Consider the following 24,019-nt stretch of genomic DNA (forward strand, 5'->3'; position numbering starts at 1 on the left):
AAAGGGCATCTGCTTCGGACTATAGCACGAATGTTCGAGTAAGTGAACATTTTTTCGTCTCGCAAGAAATATGTTTGATGCTTTATTTTAGTTCCATGAAAAAGAATAAATGATAATTCGAAACGTTGGAGGAAGAGCACATACACAGTGTTGTAATTCTTGGCCGAAAGATCGAAAGCCGAACATAACCTCAAAATTGCTCCCGGTCGAAAAACAAATAACTGATATTTGCCGAAACCCTGAAATTTCAAAATAACTGTAATTTTAGATGACTATCAATCTAGCTCGATCTGCCAGCCCTGGTATCCTAACGAACGAATACGGCCCGATTGTTACCCCGATTGCCTTAGAGTGGTTCGATTCGGCAGACGAGACATCCTTCCATTCAGTATTCTTCCTAGAACCCAAACTATAGATTCCTATCGAAGTGTTCTGTTTACACGAGAACTCCAACAGCGGAAAGTGGAAACCTCTTTATAAATCGGTTCGCGCAAATTTTCACACCATTCAGTCGGCACTTCTCGGCCAGGACGGAACCAATAGCAAAAAAAGGAAACGGAACACGACACGGAATCCTCAAACCAAAAAAAAACATTCAAACTATACAGGATTCTAACCCGGGGACCGTTGAACTTCGTGCCCCTTTCCCAGTGGTGTCCGGAGAAAAAGTTTGGAAAGTGAAAAGAGGAATCCAAATTAAGAACTGAGTGTATCTATTTCTTCTTTTTCCTGAGGGGTGTTTTGGCGGCCAGGAAAATGAACGGGTGAAAAGTGTGTCGTCCTGGCTGCGGCCGTTCTTGTACTTTTCGCAAGTGAATTTCCGTTTCCGTCCGGGAATGTTGTTTTCGTCAGAAGTAGCAGCTCGCCGTTGAAGTTAGTCTTTTATTATTGGTGCATCCAACTTGCGTGTGTTCCTTCGTCGAAGCAAAGGAGAAGAAATTGCGGAGATCGTGTCAGTGATTAAGTAGTTTTTCTGTAGTTTTCTTTGCTGATGAACTTTACTTACCTTCAAAAAACCATCTGCCTAGCTCTAGGCTGAAGGTGAAGAAAACTTTTCTCTTTTTCCGATCGAACGAAAACAAACCTAGAAAAGTAAGTGTGAGCGATAAATTTCTTTCGTGTTCGAATTTATAGCTCTTCGATGGTGTGTCATTTTGCACCTCGCGGATTTGAAGCCCTCTTATTTGTGAGCCTTTCGTGATTGGAAAAGGTGCCCAAGTAATTGATATTCCTCCCTTGAAAAATCATAGAGCGAAGTCTATCGGTATTAAACAAAATGAAAACATCCTCAAAGAATTAAAATTTAAAAAAAAATCTGAAAACTGAAATTTGAATCTGAAATCTGAATCTGAAATCTCAATCTGAAATCTGAATCTGAAATCTGAATCTGAAATCTGAATCTGAAATCTGAATCTGAAATCTGAATCTGAATCTGAAATCTGAATCTGAAATCTGAATCTGAAATCTGAATCTGAAATCTGAATCTGAAATCTGAATCTGAAATCTGAATCTGAAATCTGAATCTGAAATCTGAATCTGAAATCTGAATCTGAAATCTGAATCTGAAATCTGAATCTGAAATCTGAATCTGAAATCTGAATCTGAAATCTGAATTTTTAATGTGAATCTGAAATATGAATCTGAAATCGGAATTTTGAAAGATTACTTTTGAAAACCATCGCGTATTTTTATGCAACTTTATGAACTATTTAGTGAGAAATCAAAATTTTATTCCATTCCAATGTTGATGTGAATGCTCGTGTCACACATCAGCATAAAAAAAATGTGTGAATGGTACCTTTCATCAAAATCCGCGGAAAAAAGTGCGTGATAGCATTCATTTAGGCGTTCCTCAATCGAACTGTGTTCAGCCCCTCCACAGTAGGAGAGGGTGAAAAGAAAGCGAGAAAAGCCATTAAAAGCTAAGCAAAAACAATTCGGCTGCACCATCGCGAGGAAAAGCACGTGTAGATACCTTCTTAATTCGGTCCCGCCACATTGGCACTTATCGAGAAAGTCTGTTCAGTGCATATCAACGTGGTATATCTATGTTTGTGTATAGGACCTGGTGTCGATTGCCTAGTTGCGGGCGTTTTGGGGGTAAGCCAGTGTACTTGAGGGCGTTCGCGAATCGAAAACTGTGAACACATCCAGGAAAGGTGAATCGTTTGGTGTTTTACTTTTGTTTAGTTTTTTTTCCCATTCCAGTAGTTTTGCATTCCCTTAGACCGGGACCCCGTTGGTGTGAATTTATAGATTTTTGTGGTGCGAGGCGAGTACGTTGTCTGGAACTATTTTGGTTTGCAGTCCTCCCAGATGGGGTGAACGAATCGCTTCAAGGGTTTTGTGTTTGATATCTTAAGGACAGGACTCGAACATTGAGTAACAGTTCTGCTACACGAGGAAACCAGGAAGACGCATAAAATTTACCATGTCGAAGCTCAAGCTTGTCGATGGAAGGCCCATCGAAATGGATGAAGCAATCGTGAGTATATTTTTAAATCAAGTTAAAATTAAATGTACCAACTTATTTTTAACAACTTACCTTACTCTATGTCAAAATTCTTTTAAATATCAATTTCTTGATTCAATTGAAGGGAGTAAGAATACTTATTCCTTGACAAGAAATTCTAAGATAAATTTTGCCATCAGAATTTCGAAAAGCGCACAAATGCTCTAAAAATATGTGCTAACGTATGCATTAAAGAATGGACTTTTTTCGAATCTACAGTTGCGTTAAAAAAAGAATGAAATTTCGTTCTAGTTCAAATATCCAACTGATACTCCACAAAATTTGAAGACAGTACTATGACTGGAAAAAAGATACAGCCCTTCTCGTAGGGGAGATGAGGGCATAATGGCCACCTTAAGGAAAACGCTTATTTAACCATAGAGAACAGCTGTAATATGTGAATTACATCATTGTTTCGTGTTCAGACACTCAAATAGTCTATTGTCTGATAGGATGAAACTTGAAAAAGTAGATAAAAACGTTTAAAAATGCATTTTAAAATTTTTTGCCGAAAGCTGAAAACCAGTCACTGTAGAGGCATAATGAGAAACCCCCCGAGGCAGTATGAGAACCATTAATGAAGGCGTTTTCTGCCGGGGAATCTAGCAGCGAATTAGACTCGATGAAATCAACTGAGTAATAGAGCTACAGCTTAACTTGTATTATCTGACGATTTGGCCTATTGGTTAGATGTCGGAGAGGTAATCAGTAGGCTCGAGTTCCATTCCTGGTGGAGGTGATTTTTTTCATTTACCATTCATGATCATGATTGCACTAAACGGTGAGGCGTAGATTCATCAAACAAAGCAATAACAAAATAATCTAGGTCTGTTTGTAGAATTCAAAGAATTAACACAGGCTCATACATTATTTTTCTGGTGTTTTGTTTGACGGATGATGCTTACATGCTATTAGCCGTATAATGTAGCGATAGAAAAAAATCAATCATGAATGGTATGGGCAAAAAAAATCCCCTCGAACAGGAATCGAGCTCGAGTTTACTGATTACCTCTCCGACACCTTACCAATAGGCCAAGTCGACAGATCTATTACTCAGTTGACTTCATCGAGTTGAATTCGCTGCTAGATTCCCCGGCAGAAAATGCTCATTATGCCTTCATTGATAGTGCTCTGTTCGCCTCTAGTGAACAAATTAAAGTAAAAAAGCGTTTTAAAATTGATGAATGTGAAAAATCTAAAATTTTATGATGTTTAAAATTGAGAAACAATGTGTAGATCATGTTGCAGTGCGTACATTTCAGATCAAGATGATTTAAAGGTCATAAAAGCTTATTTGGTGGTGCTCAAAAATCATAATATTTTCGTCACTTGAGAACCTAGCTGGTTATTATTTAATATTTTCGTAGAGATGAAAAGGATGTTTCTTTTTTGGTGAAAAATTAATACTATAGGTAGTACGAAACAAGTCCTTATGAAAATTTGTTTAAGAAAATACGTACTTATGTTGAAAAAAGGAGTGCTTATTATGCCCTGGGTACTCGTTATGCCCTCATCTCCCCTAATAAAGAGAAATAAGAGATTGCTTCACAAAATTCGCTGTATTTTTGACCATTTTCATTAAAAATACTTGAAACTAAATCAAAAGATGTACACATGTTTGATCTAGTATCTAGCAGAATTTCATCAAAATCGATTAACGCAATCAAAAATGGGACCGGTTTGGAAATGAGGTTCATTATCGTCCAACAGGCGATTTCATTCTTTTTTGGACGGACATCTTTTAATTCGTTTTTTAATATCAAACTTGCTGATTTGCTACCCCTTCTAAAAATCTGTAAATTGTGTGAAAATTATCTTTACAATCTTAATCAATAATCTTTACAATGACAGCTTTAACAACATATTAATATCGGAAACAAAGAAGATTAGATTCTTTTAAATATTTTTTTTTTTAATTTGATCTGAAATTGGTTTTTAATAACGGTTTGAACGGTTGAAATAGATTTACTGGTTGTTAAACAGAGAATATGATTTGCGTAGTTTCAGAGATATTGCAGTTTGAATGAGAAAAGTCCAAAAAGTCTGATTCTCGTAGAATTACTATTTCTGAAGCCACACAAACTCCAGAAAGCTCAAATTTTGTATTATAATAGTATGATAGTTGATCTACCTAACGCAAAAAATTTGATCAATAAATATCATCAGAGTAAAAAGTTATGGAAGTTCAAATTCGAAGTGACAGTGTGCTTGCTTCCAATTTCTATACAATTATGAACGGTACTGTACTTTCATATGAAATATGGTTTCTTTAGTTCCCCCATTCTTCTTCTTTTAAAAAAATAGAAATATTTTTCGTACTCGAATACGTTGGATAAAATTGGATAAACTCTTTTTCCCCTCTCTTATTCCCCACTGGATGGTTCAAAAAAATTTTATTTATAACTATAGAATTATTTCTTGTACCCTTATAATCTCCCCTGTAAAATTTGGTTAAATTTATTTGATGAGTTCTTGAATTCATCAAAACAAACGTATGACACTTTTTTTCTCTTTCCTATCCCATGAGAGGAAGCAAATCATCTTAGAAATATGTCGTGTATTTAAATACTCTTCCCAATTGGTAACCATCTGCTAGATTAGCACTCGAGTTATTAAATAAAATTGTATGAGAGCTCCCCTTCCCCCTTCCTATCGAATCAGTGAAAGGAGGAAGAAGCCTTAAACAATCATAGAAAAAAAATCTACTCAAATATCCACTGCTATTGTATTTGAATAATAAGTTCTCGAGTGCAAGAGAGGGAGGGGTCTCAAAACATAAAAAAAACATTTCTCGTACGCAATTATACTTCAATGATAAATTTTATATTTTGATTCGAAAGGACAGATGGATATCTAACATTGTAGAAACTTGACTCGTAGCCTTATACCTTCCTATGTGAAATATGGACTCATTTGCATGATTAGTTATCGAATAATAAATTAAATTGTATGGAAGACCCCCCCCCCCCCCGTTTGTTTATCTTCCCAATCGAAGAGGGTGGAGTCCCAAATAATCATAGAAACATTTCACGTACCCAAATATCCACCCATGTCAAATTTGGTTCCGTTTGCTTGGCTCGTTCTCGAATTTTGCAAAAAAATGTATGGGAGGCCCCTCCCTCTTTTCTATCTCCACACTGGAAAGAGGGAAGAGTTTCAAACCATCTTTAAAATATTATTCCTACCCATATACCCTCGACTGCCAAATTTAGTTCCGTTTGCTTGATTATTTCTCGAATTGTGCGAAAAATTGTATGGAAGCCCTCCTCTCACCTTTCCTATCTCCCCACTGAAGAAAAAGGAGGGGTACTAAACAATCAAAGAAACATTCTTCGTTTCAAACTACACTCCCATGCCAAATTTGGTTCCATTTGCATGATCAGTTCTCAAGTTATGAAGAGTTATCACTTTTATATGAGAGACCCCCTCCTGTCTTCCAGGAAGAGGGAGAGGTCCGAAACTATTTTAGAAACCTTCCGCGGCCTCCAAGACCCCCATCTGCCAAATCGGGAACAGACAGACAGAAATTCATTTTTATACATATAGATTAGGGTGTCCCAAAATTGCATTACTTCTGGGAATCTGGGGGCTCACCCTCCAAATGGTAGATTAGGATGTGCCGAACAAACTTTTGTATGGGGCCGACTAAAAAAAATCATGTTTAGAGGTTCCGCAAGCGCGATCTTTAAAAAAAGTCCACTTTCAAAAGATTTGATTTTAAATAAATTCTGGGTCCAACAATTTTCATAAAATTTATATATTTTATATTTTTTTAATTTTGTTTGAGTTAAAAACTACACGTGAAAAATACAAAATGAACCAAATTTGTATCAAAATGTAAAACTAGCAAGCTATTTTCAAGGAAAAAAAATTTTTTGGTCCAAAAATTTTGAATTCAACCGACCAAAATGTGTACCAAGCGTAGAATATTTTTAATACCAATGCCATCAAAAGATGCGGATTTTTGTGCACTTAAACTTTGCTGAACAAAACATGTGGTTTGTATCAACGTGTGAACAGCTATTCACGATGTAATGCTTAACAAAAATCACAATTAAGGATATTTTTTATTTAATTTATCAAATTTGTCTTAATAAATACCTACTTTAAAATCAAAATACTTGCAAAAAAGGACTTTTATGGTTTAAAGGTGTCATCAGAAGGCCATATGCCGAATTTGAGCAGAATCGGACAACAGGAAGGGGTTGCACTGAATCTAAAGTATGAAAGGGATTCTGAGACATAGTGTTCTAAAGAAGCATAAAAAACTGGTTTTTCATCATACATTTTTGTCTTTATCAATGATTGCTTGGTTATGTAAGTTTTATTAAAATTTCAATTAAGACTAACATTTCACTTGAAGACTGCAACTCGATTGGACTTAAAACAAAAAAGTTATGGCTGTTGCAAGATTGTATTTTTGTGGCAAATTGTCGTTTAACACACAATGAGTACTTTTTACTCATTGAGTGTTAAACGACAATTTGTAACCAAAATACAATCTTTGAACAGGGGATTTTTTTTTATTATCTGACAATTTGCGCCGGGGGTCTTCAGATTTTCCCCAAAATTGAAAATTAGGTTCCTTTTTGCGACTTGAAAACACATGTATTTTTTCAGATTTCTAACATTTTTATTTTTTAAGTTAGCTTCGGTAAGATTTTTTTGTAAATAAAAAATAACCATTTTTCAAAGCTACATAACTCTGTTGTTTCTCAACGGAAATTATAAAATAGCACATCAAAATGCATCAAAATTTTATCAGCTTTCCAAATAGAATAGTTGAAAAAAATTAAATAATGACCTTCAACATGAAAAGTTGAAAATAAACATTAAATGGCGTCTAAAAGTACCGTCTGCACCCCCGAATATTTGGGAAAAAATACCATTGTATAGCTCGATTTATGATGCAACTTTCATCTGAAGACACCAAAGTGGGCCATTAACACCTTGAAGAGTTATGAAAGAAATAATGACAATAAATCTCTTTTTTTGCATCGAAAACAAACAATGGTCGAACAACTGCACTCACATATGGAGATAGCAAGCACTTCTAACAACATGGAAACAAAAGAACTTACCAAAGCAGGTAAAAAACACTACTTTTTCGTGCTTTGTAGAGTGTTTGCAGCAAAACTGACTTCTGAGTATCGTATTTTTTAAGTGATATAACTAATAATGGGAATGTTGCTTTTACAACCTGGTCATATACTATGTAACTCATTAATTTTTCGATCAAAGATCATTGTGAAGCATAATCAATGCCAATAGTAGAAGGTTCAGTCCCTGTGTTTGGGATCACAAAAATGTTATTAAAAAAATGAAATACAGACGTGCTTTACATAGTTTTTATATCGGAAGCTAAACACTGGACACCAAAATACTTTCCCATTGATCAAAAAAGTATGAGAAAGTGGCACAAATGTTGTAGAAATAATCAAAGAGCTCAGTATGGCCAGCCCAGGCTATAAAATAATGAAAATATGATACTTTTACCGTATTCGTTTTCTACATTCGCCCAGTTTTGAGGTTTACCATACTAGAACGAACATAATTCGTCGTCAGTGTTTTGCTACCTCGATCGCTCACAAACGAATCTTCAGTGTTCCACCGTCAATTTTAAATCAAATCTGGGCAATTACGGATGCAAAACTTAGCGCATAAACTTCTAAAAATAACAGTAAAATGTGCATAACTTGTTGTGACCTGGTGCAAAACTGGGTATAAACGAATACGTTATTAGATTTTTGGATATAACATGAAGTCAGTTAAGCTGCAACAATCTACCGCCCCTTCTTTCATAACAGTCCCATATACAAAAATAAGCAAGCGAGACAATCAGATTTTTCTGTTTTGGAATATATTTTTAAATTGTGACCATCACTTTCAGCATAAACGAAAATCATTTCTAGGTTGTCATAATAAATCGTTAGGCCTGAAATTTTCGAAATTGGGTTATTGGTATGGTCGAGAGCACCATTTTTATTCATTATGGGACTGTTAATCGACCATATTTGAAACCTTTTTCGAATCTACTAGCATAACAGTCCCATACAAAATTTATTTTTCTCACCAAGCTACTTTCTAAGACTTTAATTTAATCATTTTTGATCTTCTAAATGCAATTGTCAGAGAAAGAAACATACTTTTGCAAAAAAATATCATGAATTCCACATTGTAAGTTGAATCTTTTTACGATTTTTGATTGCATCCGATAGTTTTTCGCTCAGGAAGTCATTCCTAAGAAAGTCAGACCTGCCTTCGAAAATTAGTGTGCATCATTCGACATCAAGTGAGTTAAAAAAATGTTTAAATGATTCAAAGCAATAAACCAAAGACTATTTCGCCGAAAGAAACATTGAAAAGTAACCAAATCCGTGGTATTTCACATATGGGACTTTTATTCAGGTATATTTCATATAGGACAGCCACGAATTGATATTTTTTTCGAAATTTCTAGAACAAAACCTCTTTTTTTAGTCTTTTATGTTGAAGCCATATGTTGACCTAAAATGACAAAAATTCATATGGGACTGTTATGCGAGTAGGGGCAGTCTAAAAAGGACGAAAAAGTAGTGTTTTTTACCTGCTTTGGTAAGTTCTTTTGTTTCCATGTTGTTAGAAGTGCTTGCTATCTCCATATGTGAGTGCAGTTGTTCGACCATTGTTTGTTTTCGATGCAAAAAAAGAGATTTATTGTCATTATTTCTTTCATAACTCTTCAAGGTGTTAATGGCCCACTTTGGTGTCTTCAGATGAAAGTTGCATCATAAATCGAGCTATACAATGGTATTTTTTGCCAAATATTCGGGGGTGCAGACGGTACTTTTAGACGCCATTTAATGTTTATTTTCAACTTTTCATGTTGAAGGTCATTATTTAATTTTTTTTAACTATTCTATTTGGAAAGCTGATAAAATTTTGATGCATTTTGATGTGCTATTTTATAATTTCCGTTGAGAAACAACAGAGTTATGTAGCTTTGAAAAATGGTTATTTTTTATTTACAAAAAAATCTTACCGAAGCTAACTTAAAAAATAAAAATGTTAGAAATCTGAAAAAATACATGTATTTTTAGGTCGCAAAAATGAACCAAATTTTCAATTTTGGGGAAAATCTGAAGACCCCCGGCGCAAACCCGTCAGATAATAAAAAAAAATCCCCAACAGTCATAACTTTTTTGTTTTAAGTCTAATCGAGTTGCAGTCTTCAGGTGAAATGTTAGTCTTAATTGAAATTTTAATAAAACTTACATAACCAAGCAATCGATTGATAAAGACAAAAATGTATGATGAAAAACCAGTTTTTTATGCTTCTTTAGAACACTATGTCTCAGAATCCCTTTCACACTTTAGATTCAGTGCAACCCCTTCCTGTTGTCCGAATCTGCTCAAATTTGGCATATGGCCTTCTGATGACACCTTTAAACCATCAAAGTCCTTTTTGCAAGTATTTTGATTTTAAAGTAGGTATTTATTAAGACAAATTTGATAAATTAAATAAAAAATATCCTTAATTGTGATTTTTGTTAAGCATTAAATCATGAATAGCTGTTCACACGTTGATACAAACCACATGTTTTGTTGAGCAAAGTTTAAGTGCACAAAAATCCGCATCTTTTGATGGCATTGATATTAAAAATATTCTACGCTTGGTACACATTTTGGTCGGTTGAATTCAAAATTTTTGGACCAAAAAATTTTTTTTCCTTGAAAATAGCTTGCTAGTTTTACATTTTGATACAAATTTGGTTCATTTTGTATTTTTTACGTGTAGTTTTTAACTCAAACAAAATTAAAAAAATATAAAATATATAAATTTTTTGAAAATTGTTGGACCCAGAATTTATTTAAAATCAAATTTTTTGAAAGTGGACTTTTTTTAAAGATCGCGCTTGCGGAACCTCTAAACATGATTTTTTTTAGTCGGCCCCATACAAAAGTTTGTTCGGCACATCCTAATCTACCATTTGGAGGGTGAGCCCCCAGATTCCCAGAGGTAATGCAATTTTGGGAGACCCTAATATAGATGTTTAAAACAAATTTGAATTGTTTTCTAAAACAGTCGTTCCAATTGTACTACTTCTTATCACTTCAAAGTATTCTGGAAAGATATTCTTCTTTTGGAAATCACTTTCTTAAAACGTTGGACATTGAATATTTATCGAACGAAATGTATTGTCTAAAATAAATCTGAATTTTCCCTAAGATTTAATCTTTCGCTACAAACGGCGAAAACCCAATTTTTGTTATTCAAAATTCCGTTTAAAATTGGGCGTTAAGCAAAGTTGAGCAAACTCACAGATTTTCAATCGAATTTCGTCCAAGTTCCAGTTCTCAATCTTGATTTCTTGAATCCCTGATAAACTTCCCAGCCATTTTATTCAGAAAAAGCGTCATCAGTAGCCTGAGTGTTATTTTCACGCCTTTTGAAGGGTTTTCCATTGTACCAAGGCATTTCTATTTTTTCCTCTGTGAATAGCCATCATTTGCTTCCCTTTTAATTTTATTAAAAACAAAAATTGGAAAGCCTATTTTTGGTTCGTATAAAAGTTTGTTCGAGTTTATAAGACAAGTTCTCTTTTGATTCAACAGATGGTTCTTTTCATCATAGATTAAAAGTCTGAAGCTATATCACAGCAATGACAAATAGAAAAATATATTTTAAGTTTCAAGAAAAATCACTTTCATCTAAGCATTGGAAATTATTGAAAATTTATACTTAAATTCCATATCTGTGAATATCTTCGACAAATTTTTCCATGAAGTGCCGATTTTTTCTTGCAAACGGTATAAAAACTGTTTTTTTTAATTCGAAGTTCCGTATAAGATTATTGCATTGTGATTTCTAGAAAGGTCTTCTCATAAAAATTCATAACTTTCTTTACAGATTTTCAAACAAATTTCGCCAAAAATTACAGTTATCATTATGCATTGTAGATGAATTTTAAAGATTTCATGGATTGTTTTAATAAATTCAGATATTATATTGATATATATTTTAAACTTAAATGACACAATTTATCAATTTCTGGCACGATTTCGCTATCAAATTCCTAAACTTTTTCAGTCAAACTCAGGCGCGGTTCTATATGGGGGGGGGGGTGATTGGGGTAATCGGGCTGATCACCAGACCACCCCCCCCCCCCACCCACAAGCGAAAAAAAACCGTTGAAAATATACGAAAAACCTCGAACTTCATAAAAGTTTAGAACTCTTCCTAGTGAGTATGCCCTTGATTTTTTCTAATTTGCAGTCAAATTTTTCATTGGGGTGATCAATTTTCCAATAGGCACTTCAGAAGCGTAGGTCTTTTGCTGGCAACATATCTTCCTTTAAACATTGCAACTATTATTTAATGTTAAAACTCTTAACCTCAATTTTTTCACAGAAAAAATCGAACAAGTTTTTTATGATTACGTACCACTTTTGTTCTAGGAATAACTTTATCGTTTAGGAAACAATTTTTACATTTTTCTTTAAAAATTGCATAGCTACATGAGCTTAATGAATTAATTTTAGTATCTACTTTTCCGGTTGCAACCATTTAAAATATTTTTTGATTTATTGTTGTTTTTTTATTCGAACTCCGACTTAAGACGTGTTTTATATTTCTCTTTTTCAAGGTCCGTGTACAAGCGGGTTTAGAGGGTTAATAATATTCAATTGAAGATATATTGTGAATTTAAAAAAAAAGAAACGTCGCTAGTGAACTGGCAACAAAACACAGACTTCTGAAAATCTAGTACTTCACTTTCCTTTGTGTAGAATTTGGTGCTGGCGCTATTATATTTTTTTTTTTTTCATTAAGATACAAATCGAAAACAAGCATGTAAAACATAGAAAGGCAACAATTTTTCTTTCGATTTTTTACCGTTGGCTGTGAAACATGATTTAAATAAAAATTTACAAACTTTGAAATAAAGGGTATCAACTTGTTTTTTTTTCTTTTGATTACCTTTTAATAAATTTTATTAAAATACACTTTTAATAGGAAGTCCCGATTTTAACAAAAAGCATAATTGAGACAATTAAATTGGGTGGATAATTTCAATGAAGAAGATGCATTTAAATTTTAAAATCACACAAGAAGTTTAAAGATGTCCACAACACAAAAGTCTTAGCTCACATTGTACTTTAACTCTTCGATTGCTTTCCTCCTTCCATTTTCATCTCTATCTAAGATCCATTCCACGGTGACGTAACAAATTTGTTTGAACAATGTTTCAGTAAAACGTGTATAACAAATAATCTAAATAGCGTTCCAATCTAAATGGTATATCAATTGATTCAAAATTTTAAGCATTACATTTTGATATTAAATGTTTATTTCTCGATAAAATAGTGAATGAAGTGGTTACGCGTACGTAACAACTTGCCCATATTAGATTTTCTGAAAATTTCACATTTCCTATTTATGATTGAAGCCAAGCTTCCGATATTCGCTCAGGATAGCTGATCTCTGAACGCTGTTTCCAAAGCTCTCTCAGGTAGTGAGAAGAACTGCCTTCAATTACTATGTGAGCAGAGAACATGTTGCGCGACACTTATTCCTGTATTATCGGAGAGCATACGTTGCTTGTCTTGTTCGCGGCGGAGTGGAATTCTATCTCGTCAACACCCATTGGAAGTTCGCTAACAAGATAATTCCCCGTTCCTTGTATAGCTGCAGAACAAAACGACAGGGGGGAAATTTTAGTTTGTCGCACTCGCTTGCGATAGGTTCGTAGCATTTATCAGCAGTGACAAACTCGGCTCTGAGTTGGATCACATGGATCGCTCGTACGTTTATCACATACGTCGGGCGGTGGCAGAATAATGTATAACATAAACTAAAATCAAAATATCTCGAAAACGCGTGGATATTTTTGAGTCATGTTTTGACAAAAAATATTCTAAGAATTAAAAGGAACTTACTTATGACATTTTCGTTACTATTTGTTCCGCAAAGTGTGAGAAACTGGTGAGGATATTGAAAAAATTGCTTAATTAGTTATCATTATTTCTAAGAAAAAAAGTAATTTTCCATCGAAAGGTTTGAGGATTCAAACAACTTTTAAATCTTAATCGATCACAAACATTATCCTACACTTAATGAACATTTTATATTAATTTTTATTAGTTTCGTTATTCACAATTTATTCTCAGTTTGATGCATTGTTGATAATGGTAAGTTATCTGAGAAGGAGTTTATTTGAGTTGCGGGCTTGCGAGGAACTCGAAGCTTTCTTCAGTGTTTTTTTTTCAGTTTTTCAGAGTGACATTCAAACATTTTCAATACTTTTGATAAATCAGATTTGATTGATCAGATGATTGATCAGATTTCCAATACCAGCACAGATTTTTTTGCTGCGATTATAGTCGTTTTACCATCTTTATGGCATTCGCGACTTTACTGCACAGAATTGAAATTTCTTTCAGAGCCCTCAATCGTTAATTTAATAGTATTTTAATTTAGAGGTTTTTTTTTATTCAATCTGAATTATTTATTTTTTTTTATTTTCAATACAACTTGCAAATCTGAATTAAAATATGAAGTCCAAATGATGAACATAATCATATAATAATTATCCACCTTTCCCTGAAGTTTCAACTCATATGCATAAAATATGAGTTGAAGAAAAAATTTATGGAAATTTTTTTGAATGAAATACAAAACCAAATTTGGATAACGATTTCGAAACACCATTTAATTTCTATTTTCTATTGACGATGTGAATAGAATACCAAGAATACTAAACTAGATACGGAATTTGAAATATGAAAACAGAAATACAATTTCCGTTTTGATAATAGGGATCCTCTGAAATGAGTTTAATCTGATTTCAAATTCAATATTCAGATATGAATTTCTATCATTTTTAAAATTTGTAGCAGGATTCGGAAGCTTACCCCCATTCTGAGGATTCGGATTAGATTTAGGGGTTTTTTTCATCAGCTTTGACTCAGGATTGTCACTCTTGTATAACCTCATTCAATTATCAAAATTCAATAAATAATAATTAAACTTGTTTTGTTTAGAGTAAAGCATCCGCTCACTTTTCCTAGACCCTCATGGGAGAGGGGGGGGGGGTAAAGCCAACCCCCCCCCTTCCTCCCATTCCACGGCAATGCCCAAAATGACAAATTCCCAAAATCAAACCCCAGAATTAACTATTCATCAGAACATTTTTTCCAGAAGGCATCATTTATCATTTTATTTAAAAAAATACATTGCATAACCAAATATCTGAGGTGAGTTTTAATTTTCAAATTTAACATCAAAGCAAAATTTATTTCTATTCAACCATGAAAAGTGCAGAAAAGTAGTTATTTGGATGGGAAATGTATATTTTTCAGTCAAATAAATTCGACTGGAACGATACCACCAGGAGCAAGCTAATGTTTTCCATTAAGTAAAAACAAGTAATTCAAAAATTATGTAGGTGGATATTAAAAATTCCAGAACAATTTCGAATTCCAAATAAGTCAAAATACGTGTAGGCATACGATTTGTATACGCCGATTCTCCTGTTAGGAAAACTGCTCCATCCTTCTGCTGAACGCTACAACCAAACCAGCTCGGAAACAAACGAAGGATAATACATCGCTCAGAGTTGTCTCTTGAGTCGCTCTACACAGATAGCATTCAGAGGTGATAAGCGACAACTTGTATTTTCAATGTCGCTTATCATCGTTGAGTTGATTCATTATAGATAGGTGATCTGTTGCATTCGTCTGCCCGTAGGATACAATGAAACAAGATTCTTTGCAGGAACTCTCTCTAGGCTGATAAAATGTCACGCGGGATTGTAGCAGAGAGAAAATACACCATGTTTGTTTCGGCGGAGAATTCTCTCGCTTGACGATAAGGAGAAATGATCCAATTTCGGATCCTTGATTGAAGCTATGTTTGAAAAATTACTTTTAAAGAGTGTATTTTTTTAGAAAATTCTGAAAAACAAGAACTGCCGAAATGCTGAGTGGTCACCTGGAACGGGTCCTAACTAGAATTATTCGATCTTTAGGAAAAGATCGATCTCCAAGATTGATTCAGGTGGGCTTAAAACTGATTCAGTACCCTTAAAATCGAAGCTTGAGGATGAATCTCTAATAAAACGATCTTATGCATTTTTAACAGTATAGAGAACATTTTGTTATAATAAGGATAAAAAAGAACACGAAGTTTCAAAGATAGTTTAAACTTCTATCTTTGGTTGAAATAAATGCATATAAATGCTTCAATTTAGGTACTCATTATATTGAAAAATTTCAAACAATTACTCCGGAGTACCTTACATACCGTCAACTGGGGCAACATGCAACAATTTTCAACTTCAATGGCTTCTAAAATCTTAATGCTTACAGATAATCGTGCCTCTTGTACATCAAAAGTTTTAAGGTTGATGGGACACCAAACTGACGTAGTCAGAAAAATTATTGGTTTTACCAGTTATTTTTATATTTACAAAAACATGCGATTTTCACCCTACTAAGAAAAATTGGTAAGTTGCAACAAACTGTAATTATTCAAAAATCAAATGAAAACGTTTGAAAATTTATTTTCAAACATTTGAGATGTTTTCAAACATTTGAGATGTCATAACACTTAAAGCACCAATTGCAGTAATTTTTGGTTTTGTGCGAATCAAATTTTTAAATTTTTCTGACAAAAATGTTTTTAAGAAAAAAAGTGTTAATCTGCTGCATACATTTAGGGGTATAAAATACTACAAAATATTCTATTAGCTCAAATCATGAAAATACATCTTAGAATGGATAAAATTTTAATGATAACAAACGCATAATGCAAAACAATCATATCCCAGCATATGGAAACGCGATATATGAGATTTAGTTCTGATTTGCATTTTGTTGCATTTTGCCCCAGACAGCTAACTTAATTTTAAAAATATTTATTTAAAAACATTTGGTGATTGTCCAAGAAATATTTATACACCAACAGTGTTGGTATAGGATAATGAAAGCAATATGAAGTTTGTAGGTGATATCATTAAGCCAATCCGTCATACTAGGTTAAGTTTTTTATGGCATCCAAAAATGTAAAAATTTGTACATTTTTTGCTCGATTTTTTTAATTTTTTATGACAATCAAAAACTTTAAAAAAATCTTTCACGATGTTAAAAACTATGTCATCGTCAATTTGTTATCATTCAATGATAACTTTATTACAGTATATTAAAATAAAAATTGAATGAGTTTTGTGGTATACAAATGTTGCATCTGACCCTTTTTTTGCATGATGCCCCGTTTGACGGTATATTTAGAGCCAATCTTATTAAACTATAAAAAAATTTATCACTGTTGTTTATTTTTATCAAAAGTTGCCTATTATGTTTTCGAGATCGAAGAAAAATCATTGATCCAAAAAAAAAATGAAAATATTGTAACATTTTGTTCTTTTTCAGCAGCGAGTATGTGAATTTAAAAAAAAAAAAAAGATTAGAATTCTGATTTAAGTATCAAACCTCAGATTTTGAATTCATCATCAGTCACCATTTAAAAATAAGTTATGAAACTCAAAAATGAGTTATGTGATAAATTTAAATGTGTGTATTCGTTTTAAATTCAAATTTCATAATGCCATCTAATATACCTAATTTAAAAAATCATACAGTGAGCGAAATAAGAATAGCACCACTATGTGTTTTGCTTGTTAAAATATGAATGTTTGAAAATCACCAAAACTTTGTTCTATAAATTGTTTTGAATTGTTTAACGGATAAATCAAGCATAAATTTACTTTTTTTGGACGTTGCAATTGGCGTTGAGGACCAAAACTATGGAAAAAGGGTGCGAAATAAGAATAGAACCACTTGTGTTTTTTCAACAAAAACAAGATTATTTCTATAAATTGACTGTGCAAAAGTGAATAATAATGCTTCTAGGAATTATTTGAATAGTTTACTGCATTCTAAGGAGTTTTCTAGAATTCCAAAGATTTTCGAAGGTTTTAAAATAGTGTTTTAAGAGACGCTCTTCTAGAACTAAGGAATTTGATATTTGAGCTGTAATTCTTTACCAAACTACTTATTTTCTTCATTAAAATGACGTGAAATGATGAATCAAACATTTTCGGTTTATTTTAAATCAGAAAAAAACAGGTTGGTATTCATAAACTTAGATTTTTTTTCAATAAACATCACTTTCTCCAGTTTCAAGTCATAGATGGCAGCACTATCTTGCCGTTAATACCAAATTAAGTCTCAATATTGATTTTTCAGGTTTATTTAGGCCCATATTCATCATTTCGATGTAGTTTTTCAACACAGTTTTGTTGGAGTTCACGCTGCAGAAATCTTTTCCGGATTTGCAAAAACGAACACCAGCACAAGAATATAACACCGCCAAAATTCCTGCACATCTCAACTTCCGATTCAATTTCAAATCATACCAATAATACTGCTAGTTATCTGGATCATCATGCTCCATCGTAAAGTACAAAATTATTCTGATTGTCGGTCCAAGAAATTCACTTTTATGGGTTCATGATGAAATTCTTATTTTTTGATATTGTGATCTTAGAATTTCCAAGGCGGTCAGACGATACCAAGTACTTATTTCTTGACCAAAATCATCCAGCACACCTGAATTAATTCCAGATATTCGAAAATGAGCATCAATTCGGTTTAATTGCAAGATAGTGCTGCCATCTACGACTTGAAACTAGAGAAATAGCGTTCGACTATTTAAAAACATTAGTATTTTTGAATTTGAAGCCTGTTTTTTGGACTCAAATTCAGCATCAAATCTAAGTTTCGTCAATTTGCATCATACTTATGAATGATAATGAAGAAAAAAAGCAGTTTGATAAAATATTATAGCTCAAGTATCAAATTCCTAAACGCTAGAGGAGCATCTCTTGAAACCCCCTTTTAAAACCTTTGAAAATCTTCGAAATTCTAGAAAACTCCTTAAAACACAGTTATCTATTCAGATAATTCGTAGAAGCATTATTATTTACTTTTATACAGTCAATTTTCAGAAATAATCTTGTTTTTGTTGAAAAAACACAAGTGGTTCTATTCTTATTTCGCACCCTTTTTCCATAGTTTTGGTCCTCAACGCCAATTGCAACGTCCAAAAAAAGTAAATTTATGCTTGATTTATCCGTTAAACGATTCAAAACAATTTATAGAACAAAGTATTGGTGATTTTCAAACATTCATATTTTAACAAGCAAAACACATAGTGGTGCTATTCTTATTTCGCTCACTGTATTTGGATTTTGTTTCCGAACTAGGCTGAATTTTAAGATTCATACCAATCATCAATCTTAATTATTCACACAATGATAATTTAAATTCAAAGTCATAATTCAGTTTCTGATTTGACAAAACAAAGTTTTATTATAGGAAAAAGAACAGCTATTTAAGAGCATCTGTTTCAATAACTGTTTCGAAAGATTTTGGCCTCGTGAAATATTCCGTCAGATTTTGTCAATCACCTCTAATTTTGGTTCTATGGCTCGTAGAATATTAAAATTTAGCAGTTTTCACTGAATTACAGCTCAATGAAATCAAAATCCTACATAAAAATCTGAAACCGAATAAAAATATAATCATTATCCTGAATTGTATGAAGAATCAAGATTTTGCCTAGATTTTCGAATTTCAGAGATACAATGCTTAAGTAAGAGGGAAAAAAATTGACAATTTTAAGAAAAATCAATTGAAAATGATATAACTATTTCATTTCTGACATCACAAAAGGGCGTTTTAATTTTTTTAATACTATTGTTTTTAATTTATTTAAATTCTATGTAGATGACTGCAAAACGTTTTGTTTTCAATAAAATCTGAGATTAATTTTGGTTAAAAATTTCTTTAATCAAATTCCTGAATTTCCGTTGAAATGTAAAAAAAAATCAAAGAAAAAACTTATGTAACTTTTTCTGAGAAGTCAAAATTATTCACTCATTTTATTTGCAGTCATCGAGATAGTTGATAATTTTATCAAAACCTATATTTTCAATGTTTTTGATACATTTAACAGTTTTTTTTTTAAATATAAAATGTGCGAATTTTCTAACACTCCCAAATCAGTGAAAATCATAGCATTTTTTTTTTAAATTATTTCTAAAACATCTAAGGAAAAGAAAAGTTTAAAAAAAATGTGAACATAATTTTTCATTTTATTCATTAAATTTGCCCTCTTTGTTGGAAATTTTTTACTATTCCAAACAAATGCCCTCCTATCCTATCCAACCCTATTCCATGTAGCAAAGTAGAAATGTGAAATGTAGACACTTGCCGGCAACCCAGAGCATCCCCCGGAAGAAAGCAAAAGAAAAGTGTTTTCACGCACACATCTGTAAAAGCACTTGCATGAGCAGTTGACAACAGTCTTCAGACTAATCTAGGGTTACCATACGTACTCTTTTAAGAGTACTTGTACTCTTTTTCGATCGAGAAATGAGCGTACTCTTCTTTTTGTGAAATCTTGCGGTTTGTACTCTTTTTTTTTTTTTTTTGTTGAAAGACATTTTATCAGAGAAACGAACTTATTTCTTCCAGTTTCTAAGTTTGTGTTTCTATATGTACAAGAAGTCCGAAAGAAATGCAACACTTTATGTATTCATGGCATGGTACTTCAAATTTGTCTACTTCGTTGAGTTTTCCAAACAATGAATAAAAATGAAAAGCATCACAATTCGATTAAAATCTAAATTTTTTGTTAAAAACAATTTTTCTATTTCTAGAAGTAAAATACAACAATTTCAAAAAATTTAAAACAGGTTTTGATAAAAGCTTCTCCTAGGCGTCGAAATAAACTATGCAAGCAATCGGCGCCTTTGAATATGCAATTAGCGCCCAAACAGTTGGAAAAGAGCACAACTGCAACAACTCTTTTTGAAATGAAACATTTTCTCATGTTTGCGATGTTCTGATCTCTATCTCCTCGAATAATCCAACTACCCTTTGACTTTTCACTAAAAATCTGCAAGAAAATGAACAAAAACTAAAAACGATAATTTTTGGCCCACGTTAAGATGAATCTTTCATTACTCGAAAATGAAGAATGCAATCCTGTAAATTCGACAATAGTTTTGAAAAGGGGAATGTTCTTCACCAGAAATATACAAACAAGAACACCTATACTAATTATTTTCGTCTTAATCGTTAAATTTTGAAAGGCTTTCTAAAGTATGATTTCCATTTCGTTTGGGGCAAAGTGCGCATATGTGTGTACCCAAACGCGCCGTTTAACGATTAATAAGTGTTTATTAATTCAAGGGCCTCCGAAAGTGTGCCAGGTAAAAACATTTCTTTTCTACTTCACAGATGGAAAAATGTATTGCTACGCGCAGTGCTGCCAGATATACTGACGTTCTTGTGGATAGTTAATAAAATCTTTATCAAATTTAAGAATTTTAAATACATTCGTTTATATTCAAGTTATGTTTTCCAATTCAACATAAAAGTATCCTTAAAATTATTGTGATGAAAACTGCATATAAATTTAAACGAACATGAAACATGCTTAAAGATAAACGGACATGGCGCGTTTTGCCCTGCCTAGACATGTTTATTAAAAATCGTTTAAATCGTTTAAAATTACAGAAAAAATAATTGAATAAGGAAATTTTTCGTTGTGTGATGATTGTCAAGACCAATGTTCATCATTGGAACAGATGCCAGGTAAATGTTTTGCTGATAGATGTCGTGATTCCTTACAATAAAAGTTGAAAAATTGCAAGAAAAGCTTCTAAAAAATGTTGTTTTCGTTTTTCGTCAAATTTACGCAATATAGAAAACTTAGAATGTGCACAAACGTTTATAAACGCATTGAAGTGTAAATAGAACAAACTGGCATTTTCAAAAATGTTGAACATTGTTTGTTTGGTGAAATACTGATGGTGGCGCATCTTGTCTTGACTGCGCATTTTATACCCAGTTCCCCTACTGGTAGCTTAAGGAACGATTTCAGCCCCAAGCAGGTTTTGATTCTAGTAGATAAAGAGTCATTTTTCAACACATATTGACACATAACTTTAAAACAAAAACAAATTTTAGTACCTAATACCTTTTCAACAAAATCTGCGCATCATAACTATCTTAAATATTGCTGAACAAATAATTTGGACAAAACATCACCATGAAAACAAATCGCATAAAACTGATTTTTTATAGTACCACCCTAATTTCATGAAAACAAGTTGTCATAATACTTTCAGCACAAGAGATAGATATTTGGTGTCCGATACTTGGTGTGAATCTCAGAAATGTTATGAACCAACCCTAAAAGAAATTCTGTCAAAATGCCCGCTCTTAGTTATTGTAAAAGTTTGTCTAAAACGTCAAACTTAAGGGAAGGCGCTAGTAATTGTTTTCCACTAAATTTCATTTCTGGACCACTGTGCATTGTTCTTATTCATCCCATTCGATTGATGAGCAAACCTAGCTGATGATTTAAAATCTTAAAATTCTTTTTTTTTTTGTAAGTTAATTTAGGCATTGTTTAAATCCACAAAATTCACCATTTAGTGTTTTAATATTATAAAAAAAAATTAAAGGTTTTTACTAAAAAAAATATGCTAGCAGCTCTTAATAATTTGTTTTTATTTTATTTTAAAACTCCTAGAAAAATTCTTTTTCTAAGATTTTATTTAGGACAAGCTGAATATATGTATATAAAGAACTTATTATTAATCTAAAAATCTTCCCGACAATTCCACAGGAACTTCGTCAAGCGATTTTCGGCTCCGCAACAAGTCCACCACGAGGCGAATGGACCAGGACCGGTATCAGTATGGGCCCATTCAATGCAGTACGCATTCGAGACCTGATTCAAACTATATGTCAATCATGAAGAAATAACATTATTTTTCGAACCATTTCAGGAATATCCGTACGGCCTCCGATCGCCACGGAACGCAACTCGCGGGATGCAATCGGTCCTGCAGGCCTTCATAATCAAACACTTCATATTCGACTCGAAGCGAGGCGAGAAGACGGTTCCACTGGAGGAAATGCTCAAACCGACCGAAGCACAACAGCTACAGGCTCTCTACCTTGCGATGTCGGAAATTCTGTGGACTATTGGAGAGAAGATCAAGGCGATCGTGGCCTTGCCGGGAGAGAATTCACTCATTCAGCACTGTCCAGCGTACTTCCAGGACAATGTTACCGAGAAGCTGTTCTTTTTCGAGTTTTTCTCTCTGGATGAGTTGCAGATCTTTTTGAAGCGGTATCTGCCCTATGTAAGATCGTTTAAGGAAGTTAAGCTCCGTAGGTTGGTGTATTTATAATTCTTCTTTTCGTTACAGTTCACGGAGAATCCTGGACCAGGGGCTCTTTTACTTTTGTACAGTGCAGTGATGACAAGAGGTTTGGATAACATGCGTAACGACCTCGATGCTCCTAAGGGAGCTCACTTGATCGGACCTCACGAGGAAGGGTCGTTGAACATAGTAACGTTGATGCTCACGGGTCGAGCGACGCCCTACCTTCACAACGGAGTGGTGTACGTTGGCGATGAAGATCATTACGTAAGTATTGTGATAACAGAGCTATATCTCAGAGACCTAATTGATCTCCTGAACTACAATCTACAGGCCTTGCCCCAGTTCGGTATCCTGAGCCGAGGTTGCATCGGCATCATGGTCTGGGAGGGGGACAACGAGGCCATGAGCAGTTCCTCGCGACAACCTGGGTCCCGCCTTAAAACCCCGGCCACCCCCATCTGGGTCAGCAGCTGTTGCGGTCACTACGGAGTTCTGTTCAACTCGAACCGGGAACTGCTCCGCAACTACCACGCCGAGAAACGCTTCGAACTCCACTACTACACCCTGGCCGGTTGCTACCTCTCGATGACGGTGGATAATCGGCAGCAGGAGGACGGCGGCGACGAACTCGAGGGAGACGGCGAAAGGAAGCAAAACGATATAACGTCAACGCCGCTGGAACGGTTGATCCACACCAAGTGGATGGAAGCCAAGATCACCTATCATGGGCCCCTTCCAGCCTCACTGAACGTTTAAATCGTTCGTGCTGATCCCTTCGGGTCTTCCCTTGATCAAGATTCTTCTAGTTCCAGTAGGATCGTGGGCAGCGTTGAAAGCAGTGTTGTTTTAAGTAACAATGGTATTTTTAAGGTTTGGCAACGCTGTTTTGGGTTCAAATTGAACGGTGTTTGTGAGACCTTGGCTTGAGGTGTAGATGGTTGTGATTAAGGTTAGGCAGATAGGACATTACCAACGTTTCAGCTCATCACAACTTGAACCCGGAACATCGTTGAAAAAAATATGAAAAATCATTTGCAGAAATTTATAACGAAGCATAGATGAATACGTAGGAAATGTAGATTAAGGTTTGTTAGGAACGCTATACAAAAGTCACATCAAGTGATAAGTTGAACCTAATGTAGGATTGTTCAAAAAAAAGTTTATATTGATCAAATAAAGTTGTATCGGAGTAAATTTTGAATTTAAGATTTCTACGAAAACGATATTCAAGTCGCAAGATTGAGATCAATAAATTGATTGATAACCTATGAAACATTGA

General features: G+C 33.7%; 1 protein-coding gene across 7 annotated transcripts; it reads left to right on the forward strand.

The window, feature by feature from the left end:
* Positions 1-495: 495 nt before the first annotated feature.
* LOC129754237 (inactive ubiquitin carboxyl-terminal hydrolase MINDY-4B) lies at positions 496-24,019 on the forward strand. Of its 7 annotated transcripts, none has more exons than XM_055750170.1 (6): positions 496-1,092; positions 2,191-2,485; positions 22,194-22,283; positions 22,357-22,716; positions 22,783-23,004; positions 23,071-24,019. In XM_055750170.1, exons 2-6 carry the CDS (start codon positions 2,432-2,434, stop codon positions 23,494-23,496), a joined length of 1,152 nt encoding a protein of 383 aa, XP_055606145.1. In that variant the 5' UTR covers positions 496-1,092; positions 2,191-2,431; the 3' UTR covers positions 23,497-24,019. The 7 variants fall into 7 exon arrangements, with proteins under 7 accessions (XP_055606145.1, XP_055606144.1, XP_055606146.1 ...); XM_055750169.1 differs by having other exon boundaries at positions 2,209-2,485; XM_055750171.1 differs by having other exon boundaries at positions 2,212-2,485.

The sequence above is a fragment of the Uranotaenia lowii genome, chromosome 3 (assembly GCF_029784155.1).
Source record: "Uranotaenia lowii strain MFRU-FL chromosome 3, ASM2978415v1, whole genome shotgun sequence".
Classification (NCBI taxonomy): domain Eukaryota; kingdom Metazoa; phylum Arthropoda; class Insecta; order Diptera; family Culicidae; genus Uranotaenia; species Uranotaenia lowii.

Bases quoted from the DNA above. Each gene is read 5' to 3' on its own strand.
- LOC129754237 (XM_055750170.1), top strand. From the start codon at position 2,432: ATGTCGAAGCTCAAGCTTGTCGATGGAAGGCCCATCGAAATGGATGAA. The intron at 22,284-22,356 runs GTACGCATTCGA...GAACCATTTCAG, and splicing joins GTATGGGCCCATTCAATGCA to GAATATCCGTACGGCCTCCG. The intron at 22,717-22,782 runs GTAAGATCGTTT...TTTTCGTTACAG, and splicing joins TGAAGCGGTATCTGCCCTAT to TTCACGGAGAATCCTGGACC.